This window comes from Eubalaena glacialis, chromosome 4 (genome assembly GCF_028564815.1).
Source record: "Eubalaena glacialis isolate mEubGla1 chromosome 4, mEubGla1.1.hap2.+ XY, whole genome shotgun sequence".
Classification (NCBI taxonomy): domain Eukaryota; kingdom Metazoa; phylum Chordata; class Mammalia; order Artiodactyla; family Balaenidae; genus Eubalaena; species Eubalaena glacialis.
The window spans coordinates 126300739-126314139 of NC_083719.1; the positions used below are offsets into that span (position 1 = coordinate 126300739).

The 13401-nt window shown below is 48.6% G+C and overlaps 1 protein-coding gene across 1 annotated transcript in view; it reads left to right on the forward strand.

The window, feature by feature from the left end:
- The first annotated feature begins 524 nt into the window (after window positions 1-524).
- ABLIM3 (actin binding LIM protein family member 3) overlaps window positions 525-13401 on the forward strand; it is a 145935-nt gene continuing 133058 nt past the window's right edge. Inside the window, exons 1-2 of the mRNA XM_061189828.1 lie at window positions 525-668; window positions 1055-1150. Coding sequence (XP_061045811.1) covers window positions 1138-1150 — 13 coding nt within the window. The 5' untranslated portion in view covers window positions 525-668; window positions 1055-1137. The remainder of the gene's footprint in view (window positions 669-1054; window positions 1151-13401) is intronic.

Below are 13401 nucleotides of genomic sequence, written 5' to 3' on the forward strand. Positions count from 1 at the left end.
AAAACCCATACTCTGATGGAGCTAATATTCTCATGGAGAAGAGGGATGATTAAAAACATTGTAACAAATGAGTCAGTGATAAGGGATATGAAGGGGGAGGTAGGGACAGAAGTTAGCAGACTGAAGGAACCCCTAATCTCTTATCCACGTGTCCAGTCGCCACCTTCTGCACTTGGGGACGAAGAGGCAGAGACAGCAGTCACCTGCTCAAGACCAGACTACACCCAGCTGGTGAGAAGCAGAGTTGGAAGTGAACACTGTCTTCCTGCAAAGCCAATCCTTTCTTCACAGCCCCTCCCGATGAAGGGTCTATTTTCCTATTATGGTCTAGCCCTTAGACCCCAGAATCAAGGGAGGGAAACAGCGCTCAAGTACCCCCTTGTTGGCCGCAGGACACAGGGTCCCATCCGACCCCCTTCACAGCCCAGGACCCAGGGAGAAGCCCGGGCGGGGCGGGGCCTGGACACGCGCCGACGTGTCCAGCAGGTGGCAGCAGCGAGCGGCCGCGCCCCCTGCGCACCCACCCCGAGAGACCGCATCATGGATGTCGAGCTCTCTTATTTCGCTTTGCTCGCCTTGGAATTCGAGACCCCAGACGAGGACCAGGATTCATGAACCGGTCGCAGGGGCCCGGGCAGGGGCCTCTGGCTCCCGACGCTGGCCGAGAGGTGGGTCGTGGGGCGGGTCGCTGCTCGCGGCGCCCGGGTGGGGACGCCCTGCCCAGCGGAGCCCGGCGCCCCGCGCGCTGCCCCCGCCCTGCCTCCCTGTGGTCCACACCCCCTTTGGGCTCCCGAGCCGCTGGGCTGCAATAGTCGGGGTGCGCGCGAGCAGACGCTGCCAGCCCTGCTTCTGCCCGGCAGTCGGGTCCCAGGAGCGGGCGGATCCGGCGCCCGCGTCCTCTCTGCCTCCTCCGCCTTCCTGCTCTCACCTGCGCCCATTAGCCCACTCGCCTTCAAGACCAGGGGCTACGGCCCAGACTGAGAGGGGGACAGCAGAAAGAGAGAGAGCACTTGAGGATACAGAGCTGACACTGGACTGCCCTTTTCACCCCCAGGTGATGAGTGAGGTCGGAAGATCGCAAGATTTAAAAAGCATCTGGAGTCTCCGTATTGAAAGACCCAGTGCAAAGGCATCACCATGAACACGAGCAGTAAGTGGGTCCTCCTCTTCTTTGCCATGGGAACAGGGTGGGGGCGGGAGGTGCAGGAGCCGGCGCTGGGGCTGCCTGGAAGGAGGAAGGAAGCCTGGCACGGGGGGACACATGGCCCCCAGACTCCTCCTTGGTCCTTTCTGTGCTCGCTCCTGGGCACAGGGATATGGCTCCGGCTTTTCACGATGATATGCTCATGTTTTATTGGCAGCGCCACTTGTCTCTGTGGGGAAGCCTGCTTGTCTCCTTCTAGCAATGCCTGGGAAGGCCTCGGAAGCAGTAGTGTGGCCATTGTCTGACTGGGGGGGCTCTGAGGAGACCTCTGGGCTCACAGCTGGAAAGCCAAGGAAGGCCCTGCTTGTCCTGGAGCTGGGAGGAGCCGGGAGGCTGGCCTCGGGCTGGTGGGTGGGTGGGTGGATGTGGGCAGGCCGTGGGATAGGAACGAGCAGTTTGATAAACAAATCATCAGGAAACCACCTTTGGGTCTGGAGATTGTGAAATATCCTGCTCTTGTGTGCAGGCAGCCCCAGGGGCACAGGGCTGGTTTTTTCACACACCTGCAGGCTCTTTAGCCATCATGAGAATGAGAGAAAAGAGACAAGCCCTTTGGCCAAGGTCTCTAACATCCCAGAAGCAGCAACTGCTTTGCGGAGCCAGCACCAGACATTTTGCTGCTGGGTTGAGCCTCAGCTGCTGAGAAATGCAGTAAGAAATACGACGCCCAGTCCCTTTCTCTTCAATATAGTCCCTTTGACCATGGGCACCTGCTGGGGCGGGTGGCGTGGGTGCCACCTGGAGGGAGATCGGGGTTCAAGTCCCCCCTCCTGCCTCCCGACCAGCTTTGTTTGTCTGGGTTATTTAGCAGCAGGTGGGGTTGTTAAACCAGAGAACCCCTAGGAACATTGACTTCCCTGGGTCTATGACTTTGCCATCTCCTCTCTGGATCCCAAATTGCTCATCTGTGAAATGAGAAGGGTTGAATTAGAGGTCCTTCTAATCTAAGAATCTGCAAGTTTCTTCTAAAAAAGCTAGAGCTGAGAAGCACGGCCATACAAATCAGTACCTTCTGAGGCTGTGCCCAGACCAAACCCAGTTTCCTCACCCTCCCTCCATTTCAAGGCTGTTGGCATGGAAGGGGGGAAAACAAAGCGAAAGCCAGGGAGATGGAAATGAAATATATTTATTTACTATGTATTTGTATGACTCATCTCTCTGCTGTCTTCCTTTGTGTATTACATAGCTATGCTAAGCAAGCGAGTGTAGCTGGACTCCTTCTGCCTCTTACAGCCCAAGAATTTTGCCTCTTGATTTTGACAATCTGGAACAGGGCCGTGGCTTCACACCAGGCTCAGGAAAAGAGCAAAATTAGGTAGAACTGATCACCTAATGGGCCACATATTTGCATCTGTGTGCTCTCAGACAAGTAAGGATGTGAACTGCCTGTCGCTTCTCACTGTCTCTAGGGGAAAAAATGTTTTTATGGGAGTCCTTTCTCACTAAACGACAGAAGAGAAAGACAGCTCATTTATTTTTCAAGGAACTAAGAAATAAGGTAACAAGCAACAGACCCTGCCCTTTTCTCTCTTTGGAATCATAAGGAACTCTCATCCCATTAGCAACACTGAGTTTTCCTAAAAGAAGGAAACAGATTTTACTTTTTTTAAATTTTCAAATAACAACCAATAGAATTGAATACTGCAGAAGAAGAGGACTAACAAAAATGCCATTCCAGCCTCATATACTTTTTCTAAGTGGGGAGAGTGTGTTTATTTTCTGGGAGTAGTGGAAAATAAACAGAGTGACTTGGACAGCCTTGGGGGCCCCTGAGGTTCCCGAAGAGGAAGTGCTTCTCTAAAGGGCTGCCTGGGGGCACACTGGAGAAACTCACGCTCAGGCTTAGAGGCTGGGCTTCATCATCATTGAGGTTCCTCCCCACCCTGGGAGTCTGCAAAAGGAGAGGGTAGAAATCAGACGTTGCAGGAGTGAAGGAGTGACAAGGTCATGAGGTCACAGGGACAGAGCGTTGGCATGAGGTCCTTGGGGTGACCTGATGTAAGCAAAAATGCTCTCCCCTTTAGGATGTGAAATTCTTAACTCAATCCTCATGCCTGAAATTGAACCTAAGAGAAACTGTTACTCAGTTTTTCTTTCACTTCCACTTATTGAGTCCTCACTCTTTACCAGCCACTGGGCTATGCATTTCACCTGCACCATCTGCCCAAACTCTCACATCCAACCTGTGAGATGGGCATTATTGCTCCAGTTTTACAGGTGAAACCTCTTAGCTAATGTTCAATAACCTCTTCAAGTCATGCAGCTAATTGTTAGATTTTGAAACGTACTTGGATGGATAACATTTTCGACAGTGTGTGCCATGCCTAACCAACAGTTCAGATGTCACCATTGAGGTGGGGGCAAAGCATGCGCTTATTATTACATTGCTAATCACTTCATCTGGAGAAGAGGAGCCTCGGCTACAGTCTTACAGCTCATAAGAGTTGATATAGCTCGGGCCCTGCAATCAGGTGGGCCCTGCAATCAGGTGGGCCCAGGTTCTAGTTCTCCTATTTTCACTTATTAACTGTGTGGTCCTCAGCATGGTTGTCTCATCTGCAAAATGGGAATGATGGGACCTACCTCAGAGTGGAATGGAGATAATTGTTCATGTGTCATGTAAAGTTCAGAGAGTGGTAACCGGGACGTAGCTGGCATCATGTCAGCGATGGTGGCCAGGCTGTCATTGTCACTGCAGTAGTCATTGTGGTTCTTGTCATTGTTGACTTTATGAAATTAGCGAGCAGGTCACTCAACCTCTCGGATGTCACATCTTTGTCATAAATTGAAAGGAATGTGGAAGTGTGGTCTTGAGGATTAAACAGGATTGTGAGAGATTGCTTTGTAAGTATATGTAAATTTTTTAAAAATTTTATTTATTTATTTATTTATTATTTTTGGCTGCGCTGGGTCTTCGCTGCCGTGCGCGGGCTCTCTCTAGTTGCGGCGAGCAGGGGCCACTCCTCGTTGTGGTGCACTGGCTTCTCATTGCAGTGGCTTCTCTTGTTGCAGAGCATGGGCTCTAGGTGCGCGGGCTTTCAGTAGTTGTGGCTCGTGGGCTTCAGTAGTTGTGGCTCACGGGCTCTAGAGCACAGGCTCAGTAGTTGTGGCACACGGGCTTAGTTGCTCCGTGGCATGTGGGATCTTCCTGGACCAGGGCTCGAACCTGTGTCCCTTGCATTGGCAGGTGGATTCTTAACCACTGCACCACCAGGGAAGCCCCTGTAAATTTTTTTTTATTAATAAGAAACACATCTCAGGTGGCAAAAACAGGGGAGTGCCCAGTCAGCGACTCCTCAGAGTACATTTTAGTTTCATCAGAATTCTTTCTTCTGAATTCTAGCTGAGCTTTAGCACACCACAAAGCAGGGCTGTGAGAGAAATGGGTAATTTTGGAGATGTAGAGTGGGATGGTGGTCCAGACCTGGCAGAATGCAACAGGTGGGCTGCAGCCCTCTGAGCCAGTAAGGAAAAAGGGAGGAGGGCTCCTTGCAGAGACAACAAGACACCAAAGGCATGAGCAGGACACCCAGGGCTAGTACTGAGATGGTACCTCCCCTGGGCCAAGGGCTTCAGGGAAAGCAGAGTCATCATTTCTACCTTGGCCTCTGTGGGGTGGGTCTACTGTCCAACCTTTCCTTCCCCCTGCACACCCAACCTAATTCCAGGGATCTGTTATTTGACTCCCAACCTGCTGAGGCAGCCTCCTAACTGGTCTCCCTTCACCTACTCCAGCCCCCTTCAGTCTCCTCATCCACCCTCCGCATCACACTCCGCTTAAAATGCAGATCCCATTGCTCTTAAGATGCGAGAGGAAACCCCTCAACAAGGCCTGGAGGGTCCCCTGTGGCCCAGCCTTGCTCACAGCCCAACCTCATCCACATGTGCCTCTACATTCTCCATGTTCCTGTCATGTTTGCCTCCTTCCATTCCCTCCTGGAAAGTTCCCTGCCACCAGCACCAGCCCCTCTGCCCACCACCCCTGTTCACCCAGGACGGCCCCTCCTTACCCTCCCAGCCCCAGTCCAGCTAACAGTCCCCGATGATGTTCTCCTCTGTGCACCTTGGCCCTGTTCCTTCAGAGCCTTGTCTGTGTCATCACACACTCACCCCTGGGTCTCATTTTCCTGAACCTACAGAGCAAGCAAAGAGCTGACCCCAGACCCCTTGCTCTCACATAATCCCCAGAGCCATGAGGGCCTCACCACCTAATGTGCATTTTCTTAGGCAACAGTAAGTCTTCGGTTATTCCCTGTCAGTGTCTCCCATTCCCTGTTGGCCCCAGGAGTTCCCAGGACCTGGGAATCAAAGCCAGGGGAGACTGAGTTGACCCCAGAGCGTCAGAGGCCCTGAGCACCAGAGTCAATTCTGTGTGTCGTAAAATGCTGTGCTTTGCTTGGGTTGGAACTCCCAGAGCTCCTGAAGGCTGTGGCTTTCCTAGGCACAGAGCCAGCACTGGCTCATCTTGAGGTTGGAGAGCGTCCTGCATACCATGTACAGTGGTACCAAGAGCCATTCTCCCTCATTTCATTGGCTTCTTCTGATGGCCCCTTCCTTGGTTGTTATCGTGGCTAGGCATGCCAACAAGCTACTTTTCTGGAGTAGACTTTGTTTTGTTGAAGAGAGCATTAAGGGGTTATATAACCCTCACAAAGATGTCATGGGATAAGCAGACAGCACACTGGGGCAGTAAAAGCCCAAGCTTTGGGGTATGGATTCCTGAGTTCAATTTAAGATCTGTCATGTAGTCTATAATATTGGACAGGATAGATCATGTCTCAACCTGAATTTTTATCATTATAAAATGTTGGCAGTAGTGCCAATCGGGTTGTTGTGAGGATTAAGTGAAATAACATGAGAAACTCAGTGGTGGTGGGTCTCAGGGAATGAAGTTGAATCTGAAGTTGAGTTGGCCATTGAGTAGAGCAAAGTTCTGAAATGATGGTGTCATAAGAGCCAAACCCTCTAGTTGAAAATTAGCCAGTTTTGCTGGTATTGTGGCCAGCGCTGGGTTCTGTACGTAAGAGAGCCATGGCTTTCAGGAAGCCTTCAGGAAGATGATTAACCTGGTATTGTATATGGCATGAGTCTAAAAGGGCAAGGCAGGAAGTTAGATCCTAGATGAGAGACAATTAGCCTAGTTCAGAAAAGGTCTGATGGCCAGGATTTGGGTGGCTGTAAGAATAGAAATAAGGGGAAAGATGCTTTAGAAAATAAAATCTGCATGGCCTTGCACCTGATCGAGTTATAGGGTGAAAGAGAAGAGTCTGTCTTAGGGTCCTGGCAGGGAACAGATGTGCAGTTTGAGGGGAGTTAAACAGGAGTCTTTGCAAGTGTGTGAGAAGGGTGTAGAGAAACAAACAAGGAGAAGCCAGGATGGCCCAAGACTGGGAGGCTAGTAACAGTGACCCATTACCACTCTTACCACACCTGCCCCCAGACCTAAAAAGGAAGCCAGAGACCCAGTAAGCTGTAGGGGAGGGACTGCCTGGCAGGAGCTGTGGCCTCTGGCTCCCAGAAGGCAGCCAGCTCATGGCAACACCCCAAGGAAGGAACCAGGGGAATAAATATCCTGACCTCTCTCTCCTTCCTCCCTTGGATTTCCTACGGTACCCGATCCAACCGGGAGCCAGAGGGCAAGGAAGGCTCTGGCTTGATGGGCCCACCATGGTCAGCCTCCCAGGGTAGAGAGGGAGCAGAGTGGATCTGGGGAGGCAAGGGATTTCAGCATTGAAGACACCAGCACAAGGAGCACGATGACCTTCCTCTGGTAATGTCATTGCCCAGGTCAGGAACTCTAAGAATTCCTAGAGGAAAGGATCCATTGTAAACACAAACACAGGAAGATACCCTCTAAAGAAATTCTAAATTTGCAGAACAGATGCAATAGAGATGATTGTATACTTCATAAGAATAGAGATTTTTTTTAAACAGTGCTTCCCAAATGAATGGAACACTTGTTAACAAATGACCACTTAAGGCTAAGGGATGGTTAGAGGAATAATATAAGGAACAATGTTAAAACAGTCCAAAATGAGTATAACACATCTCTGCAAATCACAATGTGATTTCAAGAGTACTTGCATTGCATAAAGGAAGTGATATCAGTTCTGAACACCAACACTCCTATCTGGCAAAAGCTTTATCTGGCTGAGATAACATCTGGTGTCGTGAATATCAACAACTGGCTAATACCTGGCATTAGCCAGATACCATTGTAAAGAACAGAAAACAACCAGAAGTGTGTGAGTACCTCTTACTTGTTGAGTGTTTCGCCAGTTAAATTGTTTTTAAAGGGCACAGCTGGGTTCACCTTCCAGCCCTGCCCTTTCCTTGCTGTGTGTGCTTGGGCAAGTCACTTACCTTCTCTGTACCTCTGATCCTCATCTCGAATGATAATCACAGGGGGTGTAGTAATAGTGCCTCTCTCACAAAGTTGTTATAAAGAATAAATAATTGCTTAAAATGGTGCCTGGCATATAGCAAATGTTTATAAAATGAATAAAAATAGTGTGTATTAGTTTGCTAGAGCTGCCGTAACACAAAAGTACACAAAAGTACTACAAACTGGGTGGCTTAAATAACAGAAACGTATTGTCTCACAGTTCTGGAGCTGAAAGTCCAAAATCAAAGTGTCAGCAGGGTTGGTTGGGAACATCTGTTCCCTCCAGGCCCCTCTCCTTGGTTGTGGGTGGCCATCTTCCCTCTGTTGTCTCTTCACACTCACTTTCTGTCTATGCATATCTCTGTGTCCAGATTTCCCCTTTTGATAAGGACACCAGTCTTATTGGATGAGGGCCCACCCTAATGACATCATTTTAACTTGATTACCTCTGTAAAGACCACATATCCAAATAAGGTCACATTCTGGAGTACTAGGGCTTAGGACATCTCTGTACGAATTTGAGGGGACACAATTAAATCCGTAACATAGTGTTTGTTAAGTAAATGACTCCTCAAGGAGAATATTTCCCTGTGGATCAGTTTTCCTGAATACCGGCCACTCCCCAGGGCTAGTGTAGGATGCTGATAGTTGGTTATCTACCTAGTCTTGATGTTTAAACCCTCATTTTACCAGCTCTGACCAGCAGAGATGGAGCCTGCCCCTGAGAACTTCAAGGGGAGGGTTCACACGTAGGAGGTGCCCAGAAAAGAGGACCGTGCTGACTCAGTGTTCCACAGTCAGTCTGTCTGCAGAAAACGCACTCCCCACCTTACCCCTATTCTGGTCATTATGCACAACTGTAGCATTTCAACAGTGAAATGGAATTTACAGTCGTGGTAGTGTTTTTCAATCTACCTACTTCCTGGGAACGTCCAACATGGATAACAAGAATTGGATTGTTCATTTGTTCACTCAACAAATATTTACTGACCACCAGCTCTGTGCCAAGCATGTTGCTGGAGACACAGCAGTAAATATATCAGGCATGGTCCTTGCTTTCGTGGATCATACAGGTCCGGCAAAATGGGCTAGCTGGTGGCCAGCATGATGAGATGTGTTTTATTTGCCCTACACCAGCTTTTCAGTGAGTTTGAATTATTTGCAAACACTCAGAAATCAAAATTGGGATTTCTAGCTTCTCTTTAAAAAGAGTTGAAAGACCTTGCATCCCTGCCTCTATGTTCCTACATGACAGACAACAGTAAGTAGAATTGCCTGTGTTCAGGGGGGCATGTACTGGTCTCTAGAGAGCCACAGTTGCCACCACTTCCTATTACATTGCACAAGGACAGCTTAATATTTTTCTGTTACCTTGCCACTGTAGGCATTTGTATTTATTTTTAATTGAAGTATAATTGATTTACAATATTGTGTTAGTTTCAGGTATACAGCAAAGTGATTCGTGTATATTTTTTTTTCTTTTTTTTTTCCATTATAAGTTATTATAAGATATTGAGTATGGTTCCCTGTGCTATACAGTAAATCCTTATCTATTTTATCTATTTATCTATTTTATATATGGGCATTTGAATTTTTTAACCCTAGTCTAGTAGATGATCCATATAACATCAAACACAGATCTGAGGAAACCGCAGCATATCTGTTCATCATAGGAGACAGTCCTGTCTGGAGTTAGCAATTGATTAACAATGCCATGCCGTAAAGTGCTCTTGAAGTGAGCAAAATCCTGCTTCGTGTCCTTATTTCCCCAGCTGACCCATTCCCAGAGGGTGAGATCATATCCTGTTGGATACAGTTGGGCAAACAATGTCCTACCCCCATCTCCTAGAGGTCAGTTTCACTTCCAGGAGAATCTGTTAGTAGGGGGTGGGACATAGACCAAAGGAAAGCAGTTCTGGATAACTGGTCCCAGCTCTGGGTACCTTTTCCAGCCAAAGGAAGGTACCCTGGGAGGCTGGACTGTTGCAGAGATTGTTGTGACATACGGGGGACATGCCTGCTCCAGTGGAGGACATCTAGTCAACAGCATGAGCTCTATATCAGTAAGGTCAGTTTATACACCCACCCAGCTAAGGGATAATTACTGAAAGGTCACACATTGACCCTAAATGGCTACTCAAGACCTCTCCTCTGTTATGATGGGGGTCTCCTGCGTGAGAAAGAAAGGTGAGAAATTGGATAATGCTAACATAATTTCTTCACTTGAGAGCAGATTTTTCTTCATTTCTCTGGAAGAAATCAGCATAGCAAGTCATTCATAGAAGGCAAAGCACAGTGCCTAGTACATTGTCAGTGCTCAAAAGATACTTGATGAATCAATTCATTAATTTAAAAAACCCACTCTCTTTTTCTTTATGAAGATCTCTCTTAGTTTCATTTTTATTACCATTTACTAAGTTGCCCACCTGGATATTCCAAGGCACTTCAAATTCAAACTAAAATTTAATAAACTTATTCTTTTTAAAAGAAAAAAACCTTCTTCTACTCTGTGGTCCCAGTTGATTGCTAGAACCTCCATCTACCCAGGAACATAAGTTAGTAGTCAGAAAGTAGCCCTCGTCTGCATTTCCCTTTCCTTCACTCTCCTGTGTTCAGTCTGTGCCCACATCTGGTCATTCCTACCTCCCAAACATGACCTGAACTCTTCCTTCCTCAACTGCCATCACTTCCCAATGTCTACGGCACCAGCCATTGGAGTGAATGGTTGGGGGAGAACTGAGTTGCTCTCAGGTTCAGTCGGAGGCATCAGAGCCATGTGGGCTGCTGAACAGTGTGATTCCAGGCTGCAGGGGCAGGAGGCGGTCGTAGCACTGCTCTGCAGAACCCTGATTAGGCTGTATCTGAGCGGTGCGTTCAGGGCGGAGCATGCCTAGGAACCGTGGGAGGACTTGAAACACGCTAGGGAGAGGGCCCTGAAGGAGCAGTAGGGAGTTAGCCCCACACTCTGGTTTTGTGTCCCCAAGAGAGTATGGATGATCCTTTGACGATTTCACACAACGCTACTGGGTTGTGCCCTGCAACCCAGAAGTCGTAGCCTCTTTTCTGAGGGCACCACCATCCAGACAGAAGGTCCAGACAGGCTCCATTTTGCTGTCCTATTGCCCCCTGTGCTGTGGTTACTGCTGTGTGCTCGTGCCACAGGCCCACCCCCTCTTTTGGCAGAATTCCACTCTCTACTGCATGTATCATTTCAAAAGCTTTTTCCTCGCATCTGCTTAATTTTGTGCAAAGCACAGGTCTTTCTCCATGGGCTGTTATCTCTTGTCCTCGCCAGCACCAGCAGGGCCAATGAAAGGACTGCTTTGCAATAGTCTAATGATACAGTTGATCTATTTTAAGCACCTGAAGCACACTCCACCGAGTGCCAATCTTCCCACAGCAAGCTGCTCTCAGCGTGCAGGGGCAGGGCCAGCCCGAGGTCTGTTCCTGCTTTTTGAAATCTGGAGAAAGAGCCCAGGGATCCAGACCCTGCCCATCCAAGGATGATCTAAGGCAACTGTATAATTAGATATTTTCACAGTCAGCATGAGATGTTCTACAAGGAGAATTGCCTGTGATTATAGGGCGCAGGAACCTCAAGTGACCATAAATTCCTCTTTCAAAGGGCAGAGACAGAGCCTGGGCCCTTTACATGTAAGGAGAAGGGACCTGGGAGGCAGCATTTCAGAAACAAAGAGAAGCCCAAACCCCATCAGAGATGCCTTAGCCTCACACCCATTTTTTCTCCTCCTCCTTCTCAAGAGACATTCTTTTCCAATTACAGCCTATTTGAGTGCAATTGTTTACAAATAGTATTTATTTAATCCTTACAACAATCCTGCATGGCCCTTCCCTGCTCTGTATCTAAGGATGGTCCCCCCCTGTGTTGTTGGCTTTCACCATCCTTCACAGAACTCACCACAGTCGGTAATTGTTTTAGCCATTAGCTTGTTTTCTTCATTTCTGTCTCTTTCCCCTTTTGGACTATAAGCCACATGATGGCTCTGTGACAGGCCAGTTTTGTTCACTGCTGAGTCCTCCAAACTCATTACAGCACTTGGCACAAAATGATGACTGCCAATGACAGTTCATGTTTGTTGAGCATTAACTGTGTGCCAGGCTCAGTGCTAAGCTCTTCATAGACATGAATGCACTTAACCTTCACGGAAGTCCTGTGAGGTAGATGCTATAATATCCTCATTTTACAGAGGTGCAAACCGAGGCTCAGAAAAGAGGTCGCTGGCCCTAAATCTCATACTTAATAAGCAATGAAGCCGTGAATGAATATGTGAATGGATGAATTTCATATGGGATATTTAATACTCCCATTTTGCGTAAAAGGGAAATGAGGTTCAAAGGTACAGTCTCCTGGCCTTGGTCACACAAGCTGGGAGGTGGTGGGGCAGGTGTTTGAAACCATGTCGAGCTGACTCCGAGGATCTTTTCCCTCCTTCCTGCTTCCTCCTTTTCACCGTCTTTCCCCATTTTACTGTGACGAGAGTCATGGGGGGAAAGTATGGGTTAGGGTGGCTGGTCTTGTTTCCTGTTGGATGTCCCAGCACTGCTCCCCTGTTCACTAGGGCAATGACACAAATCCCTGCTCTGTGTATGGCGATGTGCCAGGAGCTGTGGGATCGGAGATGCATAGGACAGAAAGTGTGACCTCAGACGGCCTCCTTCCAGTATCACCCAGGGGCAGACACGAGCATGTGTGGCTAAAATATGGCGAAACCCTCTTGGGTGCTGAGAGGGAAGGACAGAGTGAAGAGGGAGACAGGCCAAATTCCCCTGGAAGACCTGGGGAATACTTTGTGGAGAAGGTAGCACTCAGTCTAGACCTTGAGACGTAGCTTGGAAGTGGACGAAGGGCATTCCAGATGGGCTCATCCATCCGTTCTCCCAGGCAAGCTTCCACAATCGCTTGTGATAGAACTTCTGCATCCCTGGCCCCTGGCTTGTCGCAGGGAGGGCGAAACAGATACAGAGAGTTTCGGGAAAGGTCAGGAAGTCCGGTTGTCTGTAATCTGTGGAGTATGAGGAGGTGGCCAGTGAGGAAATAAGACTGGGGAGCTGGTGAGGATCAGATCTCTGAGAGTTTTACACGCCAGGCCGGGGAGTATTTGTTACAGTCTGTGGCCAGTGAGGAGCCATGAGAGGTTTTGAGCTGAGCAGTGACACCATCCCCCGCCCCCCACCCACCACCAAGCTGTGCATTATTTAGGAAGATCTCCGCGGCAACACGCACCTGATGGATGGGAGAGCCCAGAGGCAGTAGAGGCAGGCTAAGCACCGTGGAGCAGGTGTGAGTGGATGAGAGGGGAAGGCGTGGGGAGCAGAGAGGATGAGCTGGCAGTGGTTCCCCCAGCCACACTCTGCATTGCTGTCAGCGTTACTGCTCTTGTACTCGCAAGTGGACCTGTTACCTGATTCTGATTGCTGGGACTGTGCGAACTGATACTTTGAAAAACTGGGTTACTGACCAAATCGAGACGCCTTAGATAGTGTATTTGATAAGCATTTGAGCTGTGGAGTCAGACTGCCTGGGTTCAAATTCCAGCTCAGCCACCGACTAGCTGTGCAGCCTTCAGTGACTTGCTTTACTCTCCACCCTCACACACAGCTTCAGCTTCCTCTCAAGAAGGGGGTAATAGGGGACGGCTGAGTAAGGGAATGGGTGTTAGATGCTTAGCACACATGCAGTAATGATTAGCAGCAGTAAAGTAGTGAAATACATTTGAATGTGTTGGGAAAACCCCCCTTTCTTCTTTCTTTTTTTTTTTTAAATGGTGGTATCTTTTTTTAACATATAAAT